General features: G+C 41.5%; 1 protein-coding gene across 4 annotated transcripts in view; it reads right to left on the bottom strand.

The window, feature by feature from the left end:
* RNF6 (ring finger protein 6) overlaps positions 1–21,627 on the bottom strand; it is a 91,416-nt gene that overhangs the window by 51,415 nt on the left and 18,374 nt on the right. Inside the window, exons 6-7 of one of the 4 annotated variants that reach the window (XR_004380363.1) lie at positions 13,650–13,769; positions 9,890–10,359 (exon numbers count right to left, since the gene is read on the bottom strand). The exons of 1 other annotated variant lie outside the window; for it this stretch is intronic. Coding sequence is in view for 1 of the 3 variants with exons in the window: in XM_032838287.1 (XP_032694178.1) it covers positions 13,758–13,769 (12 nt within the window). In the remaining 2 variants the exon portion in view is untranslated. Of the gene's footprint in view, positions 1–9,889; positions 10,360–10,540; positions 10,861–13,063; positions 13,770–21,627 lie in introns of those variants that run through there. 2 more of the 4 variants (XR_004380362.1, XM_032838287.1) reach the window with 2 other exon arrangements.

Raw genomic sequence — 21,627 nt, forward strand, 5'->3', positions numbered from 1 at the left:
TAGGGATTAGGACTTCAATATATGAATTTTTCAAGGAGACGTATTTCAATCCATAACAATTTCCAAAGGGTCTTGCTCATGACCATGTTCCTCTTGATGCTTTAGCAGCCAAGGAGTTTAGTACCAACCACGGTGCTCATTTCCTGAATCAGGTGTATTTTAAGAGGATACCTGACCCAAAGAATGAGCTTCCTTCTCCAGCCCCAGACTCCAGGCATACTCATCATCTCCTCTTCTCCAAGATAACCTAGTGAGTAACTGGGATATCCTTAAGGCTTATCACATTGCCTTCCCTAAGATAAAACTTGGCTTATTCATCTTTGACATCCTGATTACCATCACAGCTGCTGGCATTCTAATAAATTATGTACAGATGTGCCTTGTTTGCAGGCCATGAGCAGGCTGAAAGTGAAGAACACTGGGGAGGATGGGAGAACCAGAAGAAGATGCCATGAGGGAGTCAGACATGGTGGGCCAGAAACTAATGTGCTATCCCTTCACTTTTGCAGTGACCTCCTTGTATGGAAGTATGCACTTGCAAGTTATAGCAAGATGCCAGGCAATTTCCAATTTGAAAATATGCATGGGAAATAGCAAAAATGATAGATTTCTTATAGTTCTCTCATACTTATTTAAAACTTAGGATTCTCAAGGCATAGTGTCTATGTGTTTGACCAGGAAAAGGTAGGAACACAGTATTCTCACATTCCAGGGAAACCCAGCAATGGACTTGTTCTGGACAAACCTGTCAGTCTTAAAACACAAAGTTGCCCCTCAGATCTTTAGAAGTGAACCTTAAAGATCTGACCAAGAGGAGGGGAAACCACTGAAGGACAGTGGTGGTTGTCTGGGTTGGGAGGCCTGAGATGAGACAGAAAGAAGGGTTAGATGGCAAACTGAAATGAAATTACACCTTTCGGGTCAAGACTGGCCATTGTTGGAGCACCTGGGCGGCTCAGTTGGTAAAGCATCTGACTATTGATTTAGACTCAGGTCATGATCTCAGGGTTGTGAGATCAAACCCCGCATTGGACTATGCGCTGGGTGTGGAGACTGCTTGGGAAACTCTCTCTCCCTCTCCCTCTGTCCCCCACTCTTCTCGCTCATCCTCTCTCAAAATTTAAAAAAATAAATAAATAAATTTTAAAAAGACTGACCATTGTTCTGCAGAGAAATTTGTCTTCAGTTCATTTTCTGGTATTCCCTAGTCTATGCTTTCACTTTAAGGATGCTCTTCCCAGCCTCCCCTTGAAAGACTACTATGGACTAGACGTGCCCCCCAAAAAGATATGTTGATGTCCTAATCCCTGGTATCTGAGAATGTGCCCTTATTTGGAAATAGGGTCTTCGTAGATGTAGCCGAGTTGAGAAGATGTCATTAGGTGGATCCTGATCCAATAGGATCGGGGTCCTTATAAGAAGAAAGTGCCGTGTATAAACAGAAACAGACCAAGAGGAGTGCCACATGATGATAGACAAAGAGAATGGAGTGATGGGTCTATCATCAAGGGAACATCAAGAATTGATAGCCACCACCAAAAACTAGGAAAAGGCAAGAGAGGATTCTCCTCAAAACCTCAGAGGAAGCATGGCTCTACGGATACCTTGATCTCAGACTTGTATCCTCCAGAATTGTGAAAATACACTTCTGTTGTTTTAAGCCACCTGGTTTGTTGGGCTCTAAGAAGCTGACACAAACTTCTGGATATGGCAGCTCTAAGGAACTGATACAAAGACAAACCTCCTGGAAGTACCATCTACACCAGTGGACTCTGCTTCATCAACTCTCATTAACCATTCAGCTTGATGAAATCTGGGTACTACCACTCCCCAGAAACCACTCACAAAGATCACTGCTTGTCAATGTCCTGCTTGTCAACTGCTCCAACAGACTCTTCTTAGATCCCCATGTCACTTCCTGGGGGCATCTTCTTCCTCTGTCCACCTCCAAAACATCAGTGGGCAGCAGAACTCTGTCTGGTTCCCTTCTTTTCTTGTTTGAACCCCTCTCAGTGTGAGAGTCCATCCATTCTAACATCCAGGTGATAATCATAACCATGAGAGAGGCCCAAATTCAAATCACCCCAAACCTAAACCACCTTACATTTCCTGTAAGTTGAGAAATAATTTAACAATCTATTGTGCTGCCAGAAAACAAACTAAAACCCTTCAGCTTACTCACTCTCCACATTCAACTGTCAATTTCCTCTTAAATACCTTCTCCATCCACCACCATTGCCAAAAGTCTACCATAACCCACTCGTTTCTCACCTGCACTGTCACAAGATCCTCCTCCTTAGTTATGTCCTACCCCATGTGCTTATTTCTTTCCAAAATACAAGTATGATGATGTCACTCTCCGCTTAAGAACATAACTGCCCTCAAAATGGAACCCAAGCTCCTTAACAAGAGTGTTCTATAACCTGACCCCTCGTTACTTAGTTTTTCTTGCCCCTCACCCTCTCTTTTCCAATTAGATTGAACGTTGAACAACATTTGGGTCCCTATACTCAAGTCACTTCCTTGCCTATAAACTCTGGCATGTGATACCTCACTAGACTAATTCCCACAAGGACAAGAACCAAGTCTAATTCAACATTCTATCTCCAGTGCCAGGCAGTGTGCCTGAAAATTTGCAGGTATCCAACACTTGTTAAATACAGGAATGGGCATACCTTTGTCTGTAGGTGTCCTGCCTCAGAAACTTCTCAGAAGCTAAAGCAGTGTAAGGCCACTGGCCTGTTTGAGCTCTGCCCAGAAATATGGGAGAATGGTTGCTGTTCCCTCTGCTCCCCATGCCTCTTCTCCACACCCCTGCTAAGGGAAAACCTTTACCAGTGGCAGAAAGCAGGTTCCCACCCTTCAAAACAAGTAGTTCTAGAAAACATCTGGAACAGTCCCAGAGGAACTGAGCTCCCACTGGCCACAGGAGTGATTTTCAGACCACATTGTTATATTGGCTCTTCCTCACTCCCTCATGGTCACAATATCCCTGCCCCTCACTCAGGCTTTTGGAAGTGTTACCCAGTGGTTTTAGCAGTTGGATCTATAATACTTTGGGGGAAAAATAATCCACATTCAGAGCTCTGTTAAGATTTGTGGCTTAAAATAAATTCAAATGCTCAGAAAATTTAAAATGCATTCTGTGTAACTTGCATTAAATGACAAATTAAATAAGAAATTATAGCATATTTAGGATAATCACAGGGAATGAGGCTTCCTTGGTTTCCAGATCTGTGGGCTGCAGTTATAGCAATCTCCAGGTCATGAGAGTTCACCACGATAAGTAGTAAGGAGAGAAATCTTCACTGATAGAGTGGGATTTGAGCTTGGTTTCCCAAAATAAATACATTATCAAAGTCTTGACCCCCAGAAATCCTCACTGGTTTACTGGGGCTACTCAGAGTAAGGACATCCAACACTGAGTCTAGGAGAAACAGATTCTAGAGTTTGTGTATTTGATGCTATGAAATTAAAGTCATAATTACATCAATAAAGACTAATTTACAATGCATAATGATGCACCTTTCCACTGTCTCTACATGTATGAACTACTCAATGGTGATTAACAGTATGTACTTGGGAAAAAACACATCTTTGTGTCTGAATCCCAGCTCAGCCACTGATTCTGCAACTTTGGGAAAGTTTTCTTAATTTTGTCTGAAACTCAATTTCTTCATCTGTATAATGAAGATAAGCTATTGCTATGGGTTGTCACAAAGATGAAATAAGATTATACATAGAGAGAGAGAGAGCACTTAGTCCAGTTTCTGATACATGTGCTTTTAAATAATATGTATTGTTATTGTGTATCATGCCCTTTCATCTCTCTGGAAAGGTTAAGTAAATGGCCTAAAGAAGAGCTAGAACTAGAGCCTGGGCTTCTGAATCAATCTTGACTTCATGGGTTTGTTCATAGGTTATGATTTATAAACCCAGTACAACAGAACTTTGCTCACAATGCTAAATATAAACAGCCAAGGGTTTTTTTTTTTTCCTTTTTGTTTCTTTTCACTTGGCTCACCTTATTACCACACACCAACTGTGAGGCTTATCCAATTCTCACAGTGCGTGGAGAGGCAGGGTGAGCAATTAACTTTAATATTCTGAAGCCAACATGGACATTGACAGGCTAATGTTGACCTCGTGGCCTTGACAGGGACATTATGGTTTATATTGCTATCCCTGCCAACCAACACCAAGTGAAAACACCTGGAGAAGTGGGCTGAAGCCATGCTACTCAAGGTCACCAAGTCATTCTCAATATCATCAACCACAGTCAAGATATTCTGTGGAAGGAAAATAGGACAAAGCTAGTATCAATGAATTCCATGTTCTGTGGACTTGGATATCTAGTAGTTCTATGAATTAATAATGAGCATTAGTTTCCTGTGGCTACAGTAACAAATTATCATGAACTTGCTGACTTAAATTGCCAGAAATGTATTCTACCACAGCTCTCGAAGCCAGAAATCCAAAATTAGTTCTAGTGAGCCAAAAATCAAGGTGCTGTTCATGGGGCACCTGGGTCGCTCAGTTGGTTAAGCAGCTGAATCTTGATTTTGGCTCAGGTCATGATCCCAGGGTCCTGGGATCTAGCCCCACCTCACCATGCGTGCTGCATTCAGAGGGCGCTTTTTGTTCAGTAGGGATTCTGCTTAAGATTCTCTCCCTCCCTCTTCCCCCTCCCCCTGCCCCACTAGTACGCTCTCACTCTCTGAAATAAATGCATAAATCTTAAAAAGAGAAAAAAAAATCAAGGTATCTACAAAACACCTTGCTCTCTCTGGAGGCTCAAAGGAAGAATCCAGTCTTCATCTCATCCAGCTTCTGATGGCTGCCAACATCCCTTGGCTTGTGGCCATAAAACTCTAATTCTCCCCCTTCATCTTCCCATGACCATCTTCTCTTTTTCCTGTGTAATCTCTCTTTGCCTCTCTCTAAGGATACCTGTAATAGCATTTAGGGCCGATTCAGCTAATCCAAGATAACCTCTCCATCTGGAGATCCTTATTTAATTACAGCTGCAAACTCTTTTCCAAATGAGGTAACATTCACAGGTTGCAGGCATTAGGATGTGGAAATCTTAGGGGTGGGTGCATTTTCAGCCTACCACAATGGGCTAATACTTCCTAAAACATAATATCCAGGTATTCCATCAGGCTTGTTTCTAAGATATAAAATGGGCCCCTCTATTCACAAATATATATTCTTTACCATGATTTAACAGGAAATGCCTGAAAATCCAACCATGATCCCTAAAAGATTCTAATGTCTGCTCCCACGGTTCTTCATGCAACGATGCTGGCTGTCTGGTGAGTTGCCTTCTGCCCGACAATTTAACACTTCCCTGAAGAGTTTTCTCATATATATACACCTTTGATTACCTTCCTTTCCACTAGCACAGTAATTAGTGAAAATAATACATTATAAGGAATATACAGCCTTAAGAAGAAACGTTTTTGAAATGTGTAGGTTAAAAGAACAGAGCAAATCCGGTAAGTGACTAGTAAATTTCCCAAATCTGGGAAAGCTGTCCCCAACACAGCCTCCCAGAAGCTGACCCTCCAAAGAGGGAGGTAAAGCGCCAACAACTCGAGCTGCCACAAGAATGCAGGGGTTGCTTTTCCCAGTTGCAGGTGATGTAGAAAGACATCCCCTTGGCTTCTCGCTCTTCATCCAGCCCTCGCCACGCCCGCCTTGAAGGGAGTGCTGTCACCAGGTCCCGCTTACAGCTGAAGCGCGTGCCCGATGGTCAAATCGCTAGCCAGTCACAGGGCTTGAAGCGGTCCGGCCAACTCCGCTCGGTCCGCAGAGCGCCCAGCCACTACCTCGCGCGTCCGCGTTCGTCTGCGGAGCGCTCGCAGTTGGCCCCGGTGCGCTAGCTCGGATACAGAGCTGGCGAGCCGCTCGCCGAGGGCCGTCGCGGGATACCCGGCCCCCGCAGCCTGGCTTCAAACCGCCCGCAGACTCCGGGACCGCGCCCAGCGCGCGCCCCCTTTCCCCCATTCCCCGCCCCAGCCGTGCTCGGGACCGCGCCCACGCACGCCGCCGACGCACCGGCAGCTCCGCAGATTTTGATCCTTGACTACACGGAGGCGCGCACGCGCACAGCCGTCAGTGCGGACCCCGATCTGCCAAAGCCTGGGACTTGGGCCTCCTCGGCCGCCGTCGCCCGCTTTGCGGTCCCCGACTGTTATTGGCGTCGTGGCGCCTTGCTCCCAAACATGGGCAGTGCGCTGTGTGTGCACACAGTCCGTCCCAGGATAGAGGCTTGCCCACCGTGGGGAGGGGACGGAAGCGTCAGGTTTCTGTCCCTTGGACCCCTCCTTTTTAACCCGGCCACGGGCGGACCCGACCTTAGCGTAGGACTTCTCCAGAGCGTCGCCTGGTGTGAAGTTCGGGGACGGCGCGGTCCCCGTGCCTTCCGTCTCTGCAGCCCGCAGAGTCACGGTAGTCCGGCCACCGTGGGCTCCTGTGGCCCTAGCAACGTGGGAGATCCCAGCCTTCGGACTGGAAAGCTGGCAGGAGACAATAGGACGGCGCAAGTCCTGAAAACTTAAGCCGACTCAAGAAGGGGGAATGTTTGATGGTCAGACTCAGACGGGGCCAATAACCTTGGGGATGGCGGAGTATGAGAATTCTTAAGGTTTTCTGGTGTAGTCGGTAAGAATGGTGGCCGGCGAACTCTGGTGAACAAGAAATGTCACGCGTCTTGATTTTCTGGGTCTCAAGTCAATTTCTGACTCCTCTGAACCATGTCCACCCACCCTTCCCTGCTCCCATCGGATGTGCTAGTTGAATAAAAATTACCCAAGCCCTTGTTGGAATCTCCTCAGCAGGGATTAGGCCAAATTCTGACTTGCTGGGTAAATTCGTGGTTAGCAATTTACCCAAGGTCACATTGCCAGTAAGTGGCAGGATTCACACCCAGTTATCCTGGACTCCAGAGGCTGTTCTCTTAACCAAGATGCTAGATCTCTTTATGAAAATGTTTAGCCTCAGCTGTATTGGAAACCAGTTTGGGTCACAGTGCTCTGAACCATGAAGTGTACTGGACTAGGAGTCAAAAAATAGGACTAGCAGTCAGAAGATGACCTATAATAAGACTCTACAGTTCTTTCCTCTTCAGTGTCTTCTGGATGAAATGGGGTTAATGTCCGAGATCTAGGAATTCTAGGTAGTGTAACTGTCATTTGAAGGCCACATCCAGCCCATCATAATGATGTCTCCAGGCTAACAGATTTTCAAGCCCAGCTGCAGCAGCTAGCTCCTAGGTGAAGTAGCCTCATCATCGCTGATGTAAAACTAGATTCTATACCACTAAACTGGTTGGTGCACGAGGACAGATGAGACATTCTGAGGGTGCAAAGGAGGCGATTATAACACTAGCTGCCCCCTATACCCACTCCCTCTCCACCTCCCTTCAAACAGACACAAGAATCTAACTGTGCCACATGGGGAAGGGAGGCTGACTTGAGACAGTGACTTTGTGGTCAAAATGCCACTTATCAGTTTCAGAGAAATCCCTCACATCACATATGGCTGAATAGCTCCTGGAATTATCCACAGTCCATATCAATTTACATTTTACTTTCCAAAACAAGTACGATGCCCCCCCCCCCAAAAAAAAGAGCAGCAACGTCTAGTACTTCTTAAGGCACCCGTGCTGACTTCCTTGAAGCCAGAGGCCAGTGACACATGAAAGCACAGACCGGAGGGAGTTTTAGGTGAAATCTGCAGCTCTTCTCTCCCTCTCTCTAGGGAACCTTAGTTGGCAAGTCAGAACAGGTTCCTGGAGAGGGTTCTCATTGTGTGAAAACTGATTTGCAGGCTCAAAGGCTTGTGCTCCCCTGAAGCAAAAGGGAGTTTTCTTAAATTTAAGAAATAATCAAAATCATTCCTATTATAACAGACCTTTTTATGGAAATAAGCAGTCTTGCTCAAACACTCAAAATCAAATGGCAAGCTCATTTGAACATAATATCAATGGCTGTGTTATATGTGAAATTTTATATCCATTCCAAATAGGAAATAGAAATTTTTAAATTGCTTCATTTTGGACATTTTCACCTAAAACCCAAAGCATTCCAAAGGGAAAATGCACTTAAAGTCTATTTGAATGAATGAATGAATGCAGTTTGCTCCATTCTTATAGAAACCCTACCTTCTCACTTCTGAGACCCTTTATAGACTCCAGGAAGTGAGACTTCATCTAGCTTATCTGCAGAACTCTTGGGTAATGGAACTTTAGACTGAGCTCTAGACCGATCACATTCACCCATTCTGATCTTTAAACTTGTGAGAGATAGGGATTTCACAATCTACTCAATAAACAACCTCCATGCTTAAAAACCCTCAACTTTGGAGTTGTTTTCCTGGCTCTAATCCAGGCCTTCCTCCCAACAATTCAGTATTATAGAACCTTAGATCTGGAAAACAACCTTACAGGTGGTTGTATTCGTTTTCCAACAAACTTGATGGATTAAAACACAAATTTATTATTTTACAGTTCTGTACATTAGAGTTCCAACAGAAGTCAAAAACTCAACACAAGTCACAAAAATAGTGCTAACAGGGCTGTGTTCCGTTTTGGAGGCTGTGTGTGGGGCAGGGGCCTCTCTTCTTGCCTTTTCTACCTTTTAAAGGCTAACCATATTCCTTGTTTTGTGGCCCCCTTCCTCTTTCTTCATAGCCAGCAATATTGCACCTCTCTGTTCTTCACATTATCCTTTGACTGCAACATCAGCCAGGAAATATCTGATTTTAAGGACACATAATTAGCTTCTTTCCCCCGCCCATAGTCCAGAATAATCTCCCTATGTTAAGGTCCATCACATGTATAAAATGCCTTCTACCATGTAAGATAACACTCAAAGGTTCTAGAGATTAGGATGTAGACATCATTGGGGGCATCATCATTCTGTGTTTCACAGGCGTCTCTTCCAACTCCTCTCTAGAAAAAGGAATTCCCTTACAGATGCTCCTCTAATCTGAGTACTTCTACAGATGGGGAGTTTATTACTTCACAAGGCCATAAAACGGTAATGCTGACCAACTCTAAATGTCACAGAATTCTTATGTTCAGTCCCAGTAGCTCCCATGCATAGGTCCTTGTCTTTTTTTTTTTTTTAAGATTTTATTTATTTATTTGACAGGCAGAGATCACAAGTAGGCAGAGAGGCAGACAGAAAGAGAGTGGGGGAAGCAGGCTCTCCACTGAGCATGGAGCCCAATGCGGGGCTCGATCCCAGAACACTGGGATCATGACCTGAGCTGAAGGCAGAGGCTTAACCCACTGAGCCACCCAGGCACCACACATAGGTCCTTGTCTTAAGAAGCACAGGAGAAAACCTAAACTGGTATCCCCACCTACATATCCCCCACATGAAGGTCTTGAGATATTTGAAGACAGCCAGAAAATTTCCCTTTTATTCATTAGTTGAACAAATTGAACACCTATTGTATGTGGATGCTATATTCTAAGCTTCAGAGATAGTGATTAATCAACCAAAGTCCCCAATCTCATAATGCATTTCTTCTAGTGAAGGAAGCAGGTGAATAATCCAATAGACAGAAAGACTTAGCATCACCTTGAATACTACCAAATCAGGGGGACCAAAATAATTTTTGAAAGAATTTTATACATGTTTTAAAAATCACCTGTTGGGCCACCTGGGTGGCTCAGTCGGTTAAGGGTCTGACTCTTGATTTCAGCTCAGGTTGTGATCTCTAGGGTCGTGAGACTGAGCCCCACATCAGGCTCTGTGCTGGGCATGGAGTCTGCTTAAGATTCTCTCTCTCTCTCTCTCTCTCTCTCTCTCTCCCTCCCTCTGTCCCTCCCCTCCCACCACCAAAAAAAAAAAAAAAAATCCTGTCTGGCAATTATGGAGGGGGTGGGTAGAACTGGTTAGACCTTTGTACACATATTTTATATTTTAGTATTGTTTGCATTTTGAATAATGGAAGAATACCAAAACCTTTTCAGAGTCATCGTTCTCTGAAGATGTTACTCTAGCCTTGAGGGAGAAACAATTGTAAATGAGGCAGATCGGTTTCTATTAGATTAAGCAAAGACGGCTTCCTGGAAAAAGTAGAGCCTTCCACGATGACCATCCAAGATTTTAGTAAGCCAAGACTAGCGGGGAGACATTCCATAGACTCGTACTGACACCATAGCAGCCAGATGAGATGGGGAATCAGGGCAGATAAGCCTCCTAGTTTGGGCATATGGCTGAAGACAGGGCATTTCCTCTAGTTGTTAAATAGAAGTCTTCGCAAAGGCACAGAGAAGGCTAGGAATTCAGTGGCAACGGGATAGCACAGTTCTGGCATCTCCCCATACTATCTGTAAAGATCCTGTAAAGCAAGAAAGAACCAAAAGTCAGACATGGAGGATGAGCAAGGCACTTGGAAGTTGGACTCCCCAGTCCGAGCATATTTTCTCACATGATCAGCAGCACATCAGAATAGGGAGGTCTGACCCTGTAGTGCTCAAAAGAAAGGTAACGTGAGCCCACCAATGCACTCTTCAGAAATAACGTGAGGGTGTTTGCAGCACAAGAGCCTCTTCTTACAGTGTCCCTCTCTACAGCTTACAAAATCCAGGCCTAAGCACCTTGGCTTGCTGTGGTTGAGTTTACCCGAGTCACTCAAAACTCCAGGCTGTGACAATCTGTAAAGCAAAAGCTAGAGGATGCTCCAATGGGTGAGGTCATTGAGGCATTTTTCTTATTCATTTAACTTAAATTTTACCCTTTTCTCTTCATCTAAATGCAGCCTCTCCACATGCGTTTTCAGAGCTGGTAAGAGGGATGTGTCATTCCCACTCATAGTCTCCGCTGCTGTTTCTAGATGTCACTGAAATAATGTAAATAAACCTAACCAGTTTTCATTCAAATGTCCTGACATAGAAAATGAAAAAAAAAATCTGTTTATTTTCAATTCAGCTTTCGCAGAGGCTCTGCTGTTGACACAATAATATTAAAAGTTCACTGGACTGAGTTATCTGATGACACAGCTTTGTCATTGTTGGGAAAGTGATGCATTTTGTAATCAACATTTGAGGTCTCTCCTTTGATTTTGCTTTCTTATTAGAATGCCTTGTTGCCAAATGATTAAGTTCGTGTATTTATTTTGGCATTTCTGTCTTTTAGACTCAGAAGAATTCTGACTTTTGTTTGGCTACAGATTGATGTGAGTCATGGTTCTGAAGACCTTCTTAATGACTGCTGGAAATGTTTCTGGCTTTGTTTTTGTTGGGACCAAATTTGTATCCAGTGATGATAACCTCATTCTCAGAGTTTCTTATTTTTAAAATTTGTTGGGTCTCTAAGGGGGTCTGCTCACTTAAAACTACAAATTCTTCTATAAGTGGGCAGGGTCTAAAATAAGAACAAAATGGTAGTACAGTGTTGGCTCCCTTACTCAGTGTCTGAGTAGATAGTGGTATGACAGTAGCATCTTATTCTTTTTTGGTTCTCTACAAGGTTCTGGAAAACTCTGATCACTCCCTGCTGTTACTACCTGTATCACCCCAGGGAACTTGGGCACATCTAGTAGCAAAGATCAATGGTTCCCTTGCCTGTGAGGCAAAGTGTAATCTTGCTGGGGCAGCCAGTCATGACTCAGTTTCTTCCCTTATTTGTACAGAGGTTTAGCTGTTAAAAGATGTAACATGATTGAGACAATTTGAGTGAACCAAGCTAAGCTCACTTAATTTCTACAATTACCATGGAAAATATTCCAAACCTTCAAGTCTACTCTTAAACAGGAAATTGTTTTTCGGGGGAAGTTCCAGGGTTGACAGATCTAAGATGTGACCTCTACAGTATCAGATCCTTACTGACAATTGTAGCTTTAGACAGTGGGTGGGAGCTGAGAGGGCTTGTTTGTAGGCACATGTGAGACACTGTGAGGAGTCTCAGAGGAAGACTTTGAGAGGAGCTGGAGATCATACGCTAGCTGGTGAAAGTTTGGGCTGTACAAAATGGCCTACTACTGTCAATTTTATCTGATTTGTCATTGTTCATCAATCACTTCCCTAATCCAAAAGATGTCATGGCTGGTGGATTCGTGGGTTCTTCTTTATCATCACCATCATCACCAGTGTTTTGATTCATTATTCATTTAGCATGAAACAGAAAAATCCAGAAATCCAAAGGGGGACTGAGTCATATGAAATATCAGAGAACTAGAATAAAAATCTACAAATTCTTTCTGGGAATACAGACTCATTATCCAGGTCCAGTGTTCATGTGGCCAAGCCTCAGTAAAGGATGCCATAAAGCTAGAATATTAAAAAACTGGTAGAGAAATAGATAATGTTCTATGGAACATTACACTCTATTTAGACTATTTCAGTTCAGGGGGAAGTGGTGGTGTGTGGGATAGATTATTAAATACAAGATGTTGGAATAATTGGCCCTGTTTGGGGGGGGAATGATTAAGGTACATTCTTCTCTCCAACATTCATAAAAATTAATTTCAGATGGATTAAATATGTAAATACATTCACTTACTAAACACATATGTATTAATCCATTACCATGTTCAAGTTGCTGTAGATATAGCAGTAAACCAGAAAAGAATCTCGGTTCTCAGGGTGCCTGGGTGGCTCAGTCAGTTGAGCACCCAACTCTTGGTTTTCGCTCAGGTCATAGTCTCAGGGTCATGGGATTGAGCCCTGCATGGCTCTGCACTGGGCATGGAGTCTGCTTGACATTCTTTCCCTTTCCCTTTCCCTCTGCTTCCTCACTTGTGTGCACATATGGGCTCTCTCTTTCTAAAATAAATAAATCTTAAAAAAAAAAAAGAAGAATCTTGGTTTTCATGGAGGCTACATTCTAGTGCAGATTAAGACAGGAAGCATATTAGTAGGAATATGTGTTATGCAGAAAAACAAAGCAAGCAATGGGAATAGGGAATAGGAGTTTGCAATTTCAAATAGGATGTTGAGGGAAGGCAACACTACAAAGATAACATTTGGGTAAAGCCTTAAATAAGGTAGGAAGGTGCTATGTAGTTATGGAGGGGGAACATTTTAGGCAGAGGTAGCATTTAATACAAAGCCCTAAAATGGGAGAATACTTGTTTCGGAAATAGCAAGGAGTGGCTGATGTGCTGTGAGTGCAGGGGAAAATAATAGGAAATAAGGCCAGAGAGGTAGCCAGGGATAGAAGGTTGATGGCCATTATAAGAACCTTGGCTTTTTCAAGTCAGATGGGAAGTGGCATGATCTACTTTTAAATGGAATCTCTCTAGTTTTTGTTTTGGAAATAGAGTCCATGAAGGCAAAGTCAGGAGCAGGGAGACCTATTAGAAGGCTATTGCATTACTCCAGCTGAAAGAGAGCAATGGCTCAGACCAGAGTGATTGCAGTGAAGGTAGGGAGAAAGTGGTTGTTTCTGAATATGTGGAAGGCAGAGCCAGTAGGATTTGCTGATAGGTTGGATGTGCAGGCAAAGGAAAAAGAGGAGTACCCCTGTCTCCTGGTAATCATTCCCTTTTGGAATCCCCTCCTCTTGAGGGTGGGCTGGACCCAACGGTCTGCTTCTAACCAACAGAAGATGACAAAGATGACAGGATGCTACTTCGCTGAGTAGATTACATAATATTGTGACTTCTGTCTTATTAGCAGAGTCTGTTACCTTCTTAGCTCGCATGCTTTGATGAACTAAGCCGCCATGTTGGAGAGGCCCATATGGCAAGGGACTGAGGGTGGCCTCTGGCCAATTGCCAGCTGGGAATGGAGTCCCTCAGTCCAACAGCTATAAAGAGAAATATTGTCAGATTTTATTTTATAATAATTATACATTTCTTAAGAAAAAATTAATAAACAAAGTTTGTAAAAATTGAACTAGGAATAAGAATTTATAACACATATAATCCACAAAATAGTAAATGAGTAAGATATAGTTGCAATAATACATCTTCATATTTTAACTTCATACTAAGGTAATAAAAATACTCATAACCCAGTGAATATTAATTCAATGAATATATGTAAATGCACAACAATATCAGCAGACAATTCATGGGGAAAAATATGACTTATAATTACATTCAAAGATGCTTAGCCTCACTAATTTTAAAAAATGCTAATTCAAACAACAAAATACCATTTTTCCTTCTTATAGCTCCATAAATTAGGTGCATGAATACCACACTTTATATATACTGCAGTTTTTATAAACTGAAGATTTGTGGCAATCCTGCATCAAGTAAGTATGTGAGTATCATTTTTCCAACAGATTTGCTCATTTTGTGTCTGTGTCACTTTTTGGTAATTCTTGCAATATTTCAAATTTCATTATTATATGTGTTATGGTAATCTATAATCATTGATTACGACTCACTGAAAGATAATGGTTAGCATTTTTTAGCAATAAAGTATTTTTTAAAAGATTTTATTTATTTGACAGAGAGAGAGATCACAAGTAGAGAGAGAGAGAGAGAGAGAGAGAGAGGAGGAGGCAGGCTCCCTGCCTAGCAGAGAGCCTGATGTGGGACTTGATCCCAGAACCCCGAGATCAGGACCTGAGCTGAAGGCAGAGGCTTAACCCACTGAGCCACCCAGGCAGCCCCAGCAATAAAGTATTTTTAATTAAAGTATGCACATTTTTTTAGACATAATGCTATTACACACTTAAATAGTCTATAGCATAGTGTAAACATAATTTTTATATGCACTGCAAAACCAAGGAATTTACTTGACTCATTGCAATATTATACTTGTTGCAATATTAGCTTTATTGCAGTGGTCTGGAAACGAACCCACAATATCTCCCTCTGAGTTATACCTATGCTAATATTGTTCCCATTTCATAGATGAAGAAACTGAGGCTTCAAGAGGCTAAGTAACTTGCTCAAGGTCACACAGTAATTCAGTTGCAAAACCAGAATTTGAAACCAGTGTGTCTGTCTGCAGAGCTAATAGTCCTAACCATTGTACCATCATGGGGTGATATGTAAACCCCATCATCTCCCCTCTTATATACACACACACCCACACATACACACAGTCATGTACAGGACCATCTTTTGTAATTTCTCTAAAGACGATCTTATTTATTTGAACCTAATTTTCCTTGGACATGTTATATGAGTTATTCTTTTCAGTCAAATCCTGATAAGATAAACCAAGGATCCTGTGGGGGGACATACCAAGCAGATTAAGATATATATATATAATAGAAGACCCAAAAGTAGAAGAGAATTAGAAAGAGTCATAAAAATATTTAAAGATATAATGACCAAAGTTTTCCAAAATTTGATTAAAGCTCACAGATCCAAAAAGTTCACTGAACATCAAATAAAATAAATTCAAATAAAACTACCCAGGTACATTGTAGTCACACTGCTGAGAACCAAAGATAAAGAAAATGTCTTGAAAGCAGCAAGAAAAAGAAGATATCACAAACGTACATTGTTTCTGATGAGAAACAATATAGGGCCAGAAGTCAAAGATACAAAATCTCCAAAGTGCTGAAAGGGAAACTTTATCAATCCAGAATGTTATGTCCAGAGAAGGGAACCTTCAGAGATAGGGGAGAAATAAAATATTTTCAATTAACTAAAAGTTATGGGAGTCCCAGTGTTACAAGGCAAGAAAAAAAAAAAGGTATACATATCATAAAGGGGAAAAATGTATTTGCATATGAAATGATTGGTACACAGAATATAAGAATCTTTAAAAAGCTACTAGAATAAGGGAGGTTAGCAAAATCAGAGAATATAAGCTCAAAATACAAAAACCAATTGCATTTCTATATGCTAGTAATGAAGAGCTAGAAATTAAAATTGTACAAAAATAGCATTTACAATGACTTCAGACAACCCAAAATACTTAGGCATAAATTTTAACAAAATATACAAAATACACTAAAAAAAATACAAATCATTGATGAAATTAAAGAAAACCTAAATAAATGGAGATATATACAATATTGATAGATTGAAAGATTCAATGTTTTTTAAGATGTCATTTCTCTCCCAATTGTATAGTCCCAATCTATAGACTCAATGCATTCCCAATCAAAATACCATCCTTGGGGGAGAGGGACTTAAAAGTTTTTTATTTACACCCAACGTGGGTCTTGAACTCATGACCCCGAGGTCAAGAATCAGATTCTCTTCTGACTGAGACAGGCAGCTGTCCCTCCCAACAGCCGCAACCTTCTTTTACATAGATATTAACAAGCTGATTATAAAATCTATTTGACAACACAAAGGATCTAACATAGCCAAAAGAATAGAGTATGGTGTAAGAAAAGATATATAGAACAACACAACAGAACAGAGAACCTAGCAATAGACTCACACATACACAGTTACTAATTCTTACCAAAGAGTTCAGTGGGAAGGATAGTCTTTTCAGCACACGGAGTTGAAACAAGACAGTGTCCATATTCAAAAACAAAAAAAATAATCTTGATTCTTATCTCCCACCACACAAAAAAATAAGCTCAAAATGGATCATAGATTTAAAATATAACAGCTAAAGAAGACAAAGAGAAGGTGGCGGGGGAGGAAGACATTACAGGAGAAGGAGGAGGGAAGAAATCTCTGTGATTTGGGATTAGGCAAAGATTCTTAGGTAAGACACAAACAGTATAAATGATAAAAGACAAACACTGATAATTTGGACTTCACCAAAATTAAAAACATTCTCCTTCAAAGATGTCATTAAGAAAATGAAAAGACAAGTCAGACACTGGGAGGAAAAAACATCCATAATGTGTATATATTTATGTATAGTATGTATGTATATTGATATATATATATATATATAGTATAGATAACTACATAGATACACACATAGCATCTATGCATCTAGAATCTAGTATCACATACATAGATATGGATCACAAGTGACTGATACTCATAATACATAAGGAACTCTTACAACTCAACACTAACAAGATAAACCAGTGGGGAGGGGGGATGGGAAACATATATAACTATATAAAGACAGGACTAAAAAGAAGAGGTATAAAAAGCTGACAAGTACAGAAAAAAAGATTGTCAACCTCATTAATCATCATGAAAATTCAAATTAAAACTACAATGAGATACCATTTCACAACCATACAATGGCTAAAATCCAAGAGCCTGACAATTTTACCTTTGAGTTAGTGTTTTCTAAGTGAAGTCCAATGAAACAATGGAAAATGCATGTGAGGCAGAGGAGATGTTCATTATATGCCTGTGTGTTCCTTCCTGCCTCGTTTAGACATGGTGTTTGCAGTGTCCCATGAGCAAAGAATTCTGGTGAATGCAATGCATGGGCATTCAACAAGAATCAAAGCAAATAAAAACTAATCACGTTGTTCCTCAGAAAATTAAAATAGGATTATTGTATGATCTAACAATCCCATCTATGGGTATGTATCCCAAAAGAAATGAAAGCAGAGACTTTGTACACCCATATCCATGGAGGCATTATTTACAATACCTAAAATGTAGAAGAAATGCAAGTATCAATCAGTGGATGACTGGGTGAACAAAATGTGGCATGTGTGTACAATGGAATATTAGTCAGTCCTAAAAAAGGAAATTCTGACACATGGTACAACATGGATGAACCTTGAAGACATTATGCTAAGTGACATAATGAGTTGCAAAAGGGCTTTAAAATGCTGTAAAAAAAATACTACATGATCCCACTCATCTGAAGTACTTAATGCAGCTAAATTCATAAAGACAGAGAGTAGAATGGTGGTTGCCAAGGGGCTGGGGCAAGAGGGAAATGAAGAGTTTGTGTTTAATGCTATAGAGTTTCCATTTTGCAAGATGAAAAGAGTTCTGTGGGTAACAGTTGCGCTACAGTGTAAGTGTACTCAATGCCACTGAATGGATATTTAAAAATGCTTAATGGTTCCATGTATTTTACACAGTTTTAAAAAACTAGTTATGTTGCATGTCTGACTGAGAAATCGGGAGCACTGATAGCCCTAAGACACAGAGTTGCCAGGTAAAATACAGTGTGTCCCATGCAGGATTTGGGATGTACTTGTACTATAGAAATGATTTGTGGTTTCTCTGAGACCTAGATTTAATCATTTATCTCGGGTTTTTATTTGCTAACATGGGCAATCCTACTCAAGAGGCCATACTTGCCATTTGAACCAGAACTTCCTTTGAATGAAGAAAGGGGCAGTAGCATTCTAAGAAACATGAAACACCAAAGAACGCTTTTTCACTGTGTTACCCCCTGTGTTAGCCAACTACTTACACTGGGAATGAAGACCTAGGACCTAAAAGGAACAAAAAAGATCAGACAGCTAGAGTTCCTGCTCCTTTCAGCTCTTTCTCAGTCATCACTAAGCCTAAGGTAGCCTTGCTACAAAGAGCATGTGTCGAGAAGAGAAATAGAGTTGACTTAGTTTTGTGCAGTGTTTCTACTGCTTTCCTAAGAGCTAATTAAATATATGCTCTATGAACTCCAAACTGTATAATTTCAGTGATTCCACATACAAGCTAAAAGCTCTTGGATTTGTACCTAAAATTGGCTGTTTGGGATTCTTTCATGAGACCATCAGTCAGGTACAGACACAAGAGGAGACGAGGAGTAGCTCAAAACAAAACAAAGGTAATTACACTTACAGGTCCTAGAGACAGGAGGCGCACAAGGTGAAATCTGAGATGCCAGAGTGGTCAAGAGGCGGAAAACAAGAGTGGGGGTGGTTACGTGTGCCAGCGGGGGGTGGGGCCAGGAGGGGTGCACTTAGACCAGGGTCTTTATTGGTGTTTCCTTGGAGAAGTCAAGACAGGCAAGAGAACAACATAGGATAGACTAATCTGAATCATTTCTGGAGGCTTTGGACTACCGGGGTGGTCCCTAGTTACCTGAAAACGTGTGAAGATAAAGTCAAAGGAATATAGCCTACTGGGGTGCGATGGGCCAGGGAGAGGAGGTATGGCTCTGGATTGGACAGCTCGTGTATCAACAACATGCTCAGGCTGAATTCATTGCTATCTTTAAGAACTGGCTAGCCCAGGAGGGCATGTACTCCCCAGTTGGAAAAGATTTTTAAGATGTCAGAGTGTGATAATGTACAGGGGGAAAATACACACACACATATACACACACAATGCAATTGGCCCTCTGATTTTTAACATCATATTAAGGAAAGTTTGGGGTGATAGTAATGGAGGTTTTTGGACTAAGGGCTTAAGTTGCCCTAAACAGCATAGAGAATATTTTATTATGAGATTAGAAAGGAGGAACAGAAGTAGAAGTACAAGGAGTCTCCACAGGCAGGTCCATAACTACATTTCCCATCAACATGACATTAGCCAAGAAAAATAGATCCCAAATTTTGATGGTTTTAAATAATATCTTGGAGGAGTTCAAAGTTTGTTAGAAATATGTTCAGGTCAAGGTGGTAGGTCTGGCAGTTATGCTGTCGAAGGGTATGAAATGATAGGTTCATAGAGTATATATTAAGACTACTGGTTCTGTGTGTAACCAAGAGGAAACAGTGGTTTGGTGGTGGTCTGAGATGCAAGGTGGGAGATCGCGGTGGGAAGCTGCAGGTGGGTAGTAGGAGGGTCAAAGTGTTGGCTAATATGAAACAAGTGCCTCCTGGGGAAAATGATAATCTCCATTAATTTTTAGAATGGCACAGATAGTAGTAACTTCTACCAGATTCCTTGTTAGGCATAGGAGTGCAGGATGCATATCTGAGAAGAGAGCAAGGAATATACCAGGATCCTGGGCTAAGCCGGCAGTGAACTCAGAAACATAACAGAATCCCTACTATTAAAGGAAGGAAGGCAAACATGCCTTGTGTCCAATTTGGCAGTCTGGGGTCATCATTTGGGTCATCATTTGTGATCTTAGTATCCAGGGCGAAGTATCTCTCACGCAGTGGCCGAAGTCATCTCCAATGGTGAGTCTTGGGTAGAGACCACATCATCTGAGGTGATGTCATCTCCAGCAGTGAGCTCCCCGGCCAGGGATGTGGGACTGGGGTATACTTTTCAAGTGGGTACTTACTGGAGTTGATGCGGGTCTCAGCATTTGCCACATTTGGTTGAAAAAAATGTTTACTGGAGTGTAAATGAGTGAAAGCACCCAGATCAGGAATAATAAGATCAGACTTAACAGAGTTTTGTATTTTGTTTTTGTTTTTGTTTTTGTGGAAGTTCAGGTTCAAATCGGTCCCATGTCAGATGGCAGGTGCCTGGCCCGGGCGACAGTCTATGGTTAATGGGTCCTGGGAGAGTGGAAGAGTATAAATCGGCTAGCCTAGGACGGAGCAGTCTCTCTCCAGCCAGAAAGGCATTTGAGGTGTCCAAACATCATAACACAAAGAAAATTTCCTATATATGTGTGTGTGTGTGTGTGTGTGTCTGTGTGTGTGTATGGAAATATATATATATATATATATAATTTCTGTATATGTATATGGAAAACTTTCTTTGTGTTATGATGTGTACATATACACACACACACATATATGTGTATATAAAATATATATATATTTCTTTGACATTGCATAATATAAATATGAAATAGCAGTAAACTTCACGCTAATAATTAAAAACATGAACAAATAAAAACCACCCTGACGGGCGCCTGGGTGGCTCCGTGGGTTAAGCCGCTGCCTTCGGCTCAGGTCATGATCTCAGGGTCCTGGGATCAAGTCCCACATCGGGCTCTCTGCTCAGCAGGGAGCCTGCTTCCCTCTCTCTCTCTCTCTGCCTGCCTCTCTGTCTACTTGTGATCTCTCTCTGTCAAATAAATAAATAAAATCTTTAAAAAAAAAAAAAAAAACCACCCTGACAAGTCAAGAGAGAGACTGCAGAAGAAAAGAGCCTTATATTTCCTGCCTTTTGAACAGTGAACCACACATTTGAATTTGCAACAGATCTAGCAAATTATGCAGCTGGCTCTGGCTTATACATTTCTGGTAGGAATGTCAATGGTATGACCATTTTGGAAAACAATTTAGTGACTTCTTGTAAAGTCAGCCATGTATTTACCACATGACCTGGAAAGAGAAGCTGGCTAAGCTAAGTTGGTCACATTTGCAGCCTTCTGAAGAAAGTGAAAGAGATCTTATGATCGGCAGCCCTACCAGTAACACAGAGAATGGAGGAAGAATATTTCCCCTAAAAGAATGGAGAAAGGGATGCTAAGCAAGCAGCAATAATGAGGCAGAAAATGAATAAAGAGAGAAGCAAGATGTTCTATTACAAATGGCAGCACTCAAATTTCAGGTTCTTGCTTTGATTCAATCCCTTTTTTGATTCAAGCCTACATTAAGACATTATCTAGAGGGGCACCTGGGTGGCTCAGTGGGTTAAAGCCTCTGCCTTTGGCTCAGGTCATGAACTCAGGGTCCTGGGATCGAGCCCCACATGGGGCTCTCTGCTCAGCAGGGAGCCTGCTTCCTCCTCTCTCTCTGCCTGCCTCTCTGCCTACTTGTGATCTCTGTCTGTCAAATAAATAAAATCTTAAAAAAAAAAAAAGACATTATCTAGAAAAATGACTGCTTTCTGCAAAGAATTGCTTGTAAATTGCACCTGAGGCAACCAAACATGGATCAAACATATTCAAACACATATGGGCCACTAGTCCCTAGGAGTATAGATTGATTAATGATTTTACTTAAAAGC

This window comes from Lontra canadensis, unplaced genomic scaffold (genome assembly GCF_010015895.1).
Source record: "Lontra canadensis isolate GAN:19392208 unplaced genomic scaffold, GSC_riverotter_1.0 scaffold103, whole genome shotgun sequence".
Lineage (NCBI taxonomy): Eukaryota > Metazoa > Chordata > Mammalia > Carnivora > Mustelidae > Lontra > Lontra canadensis.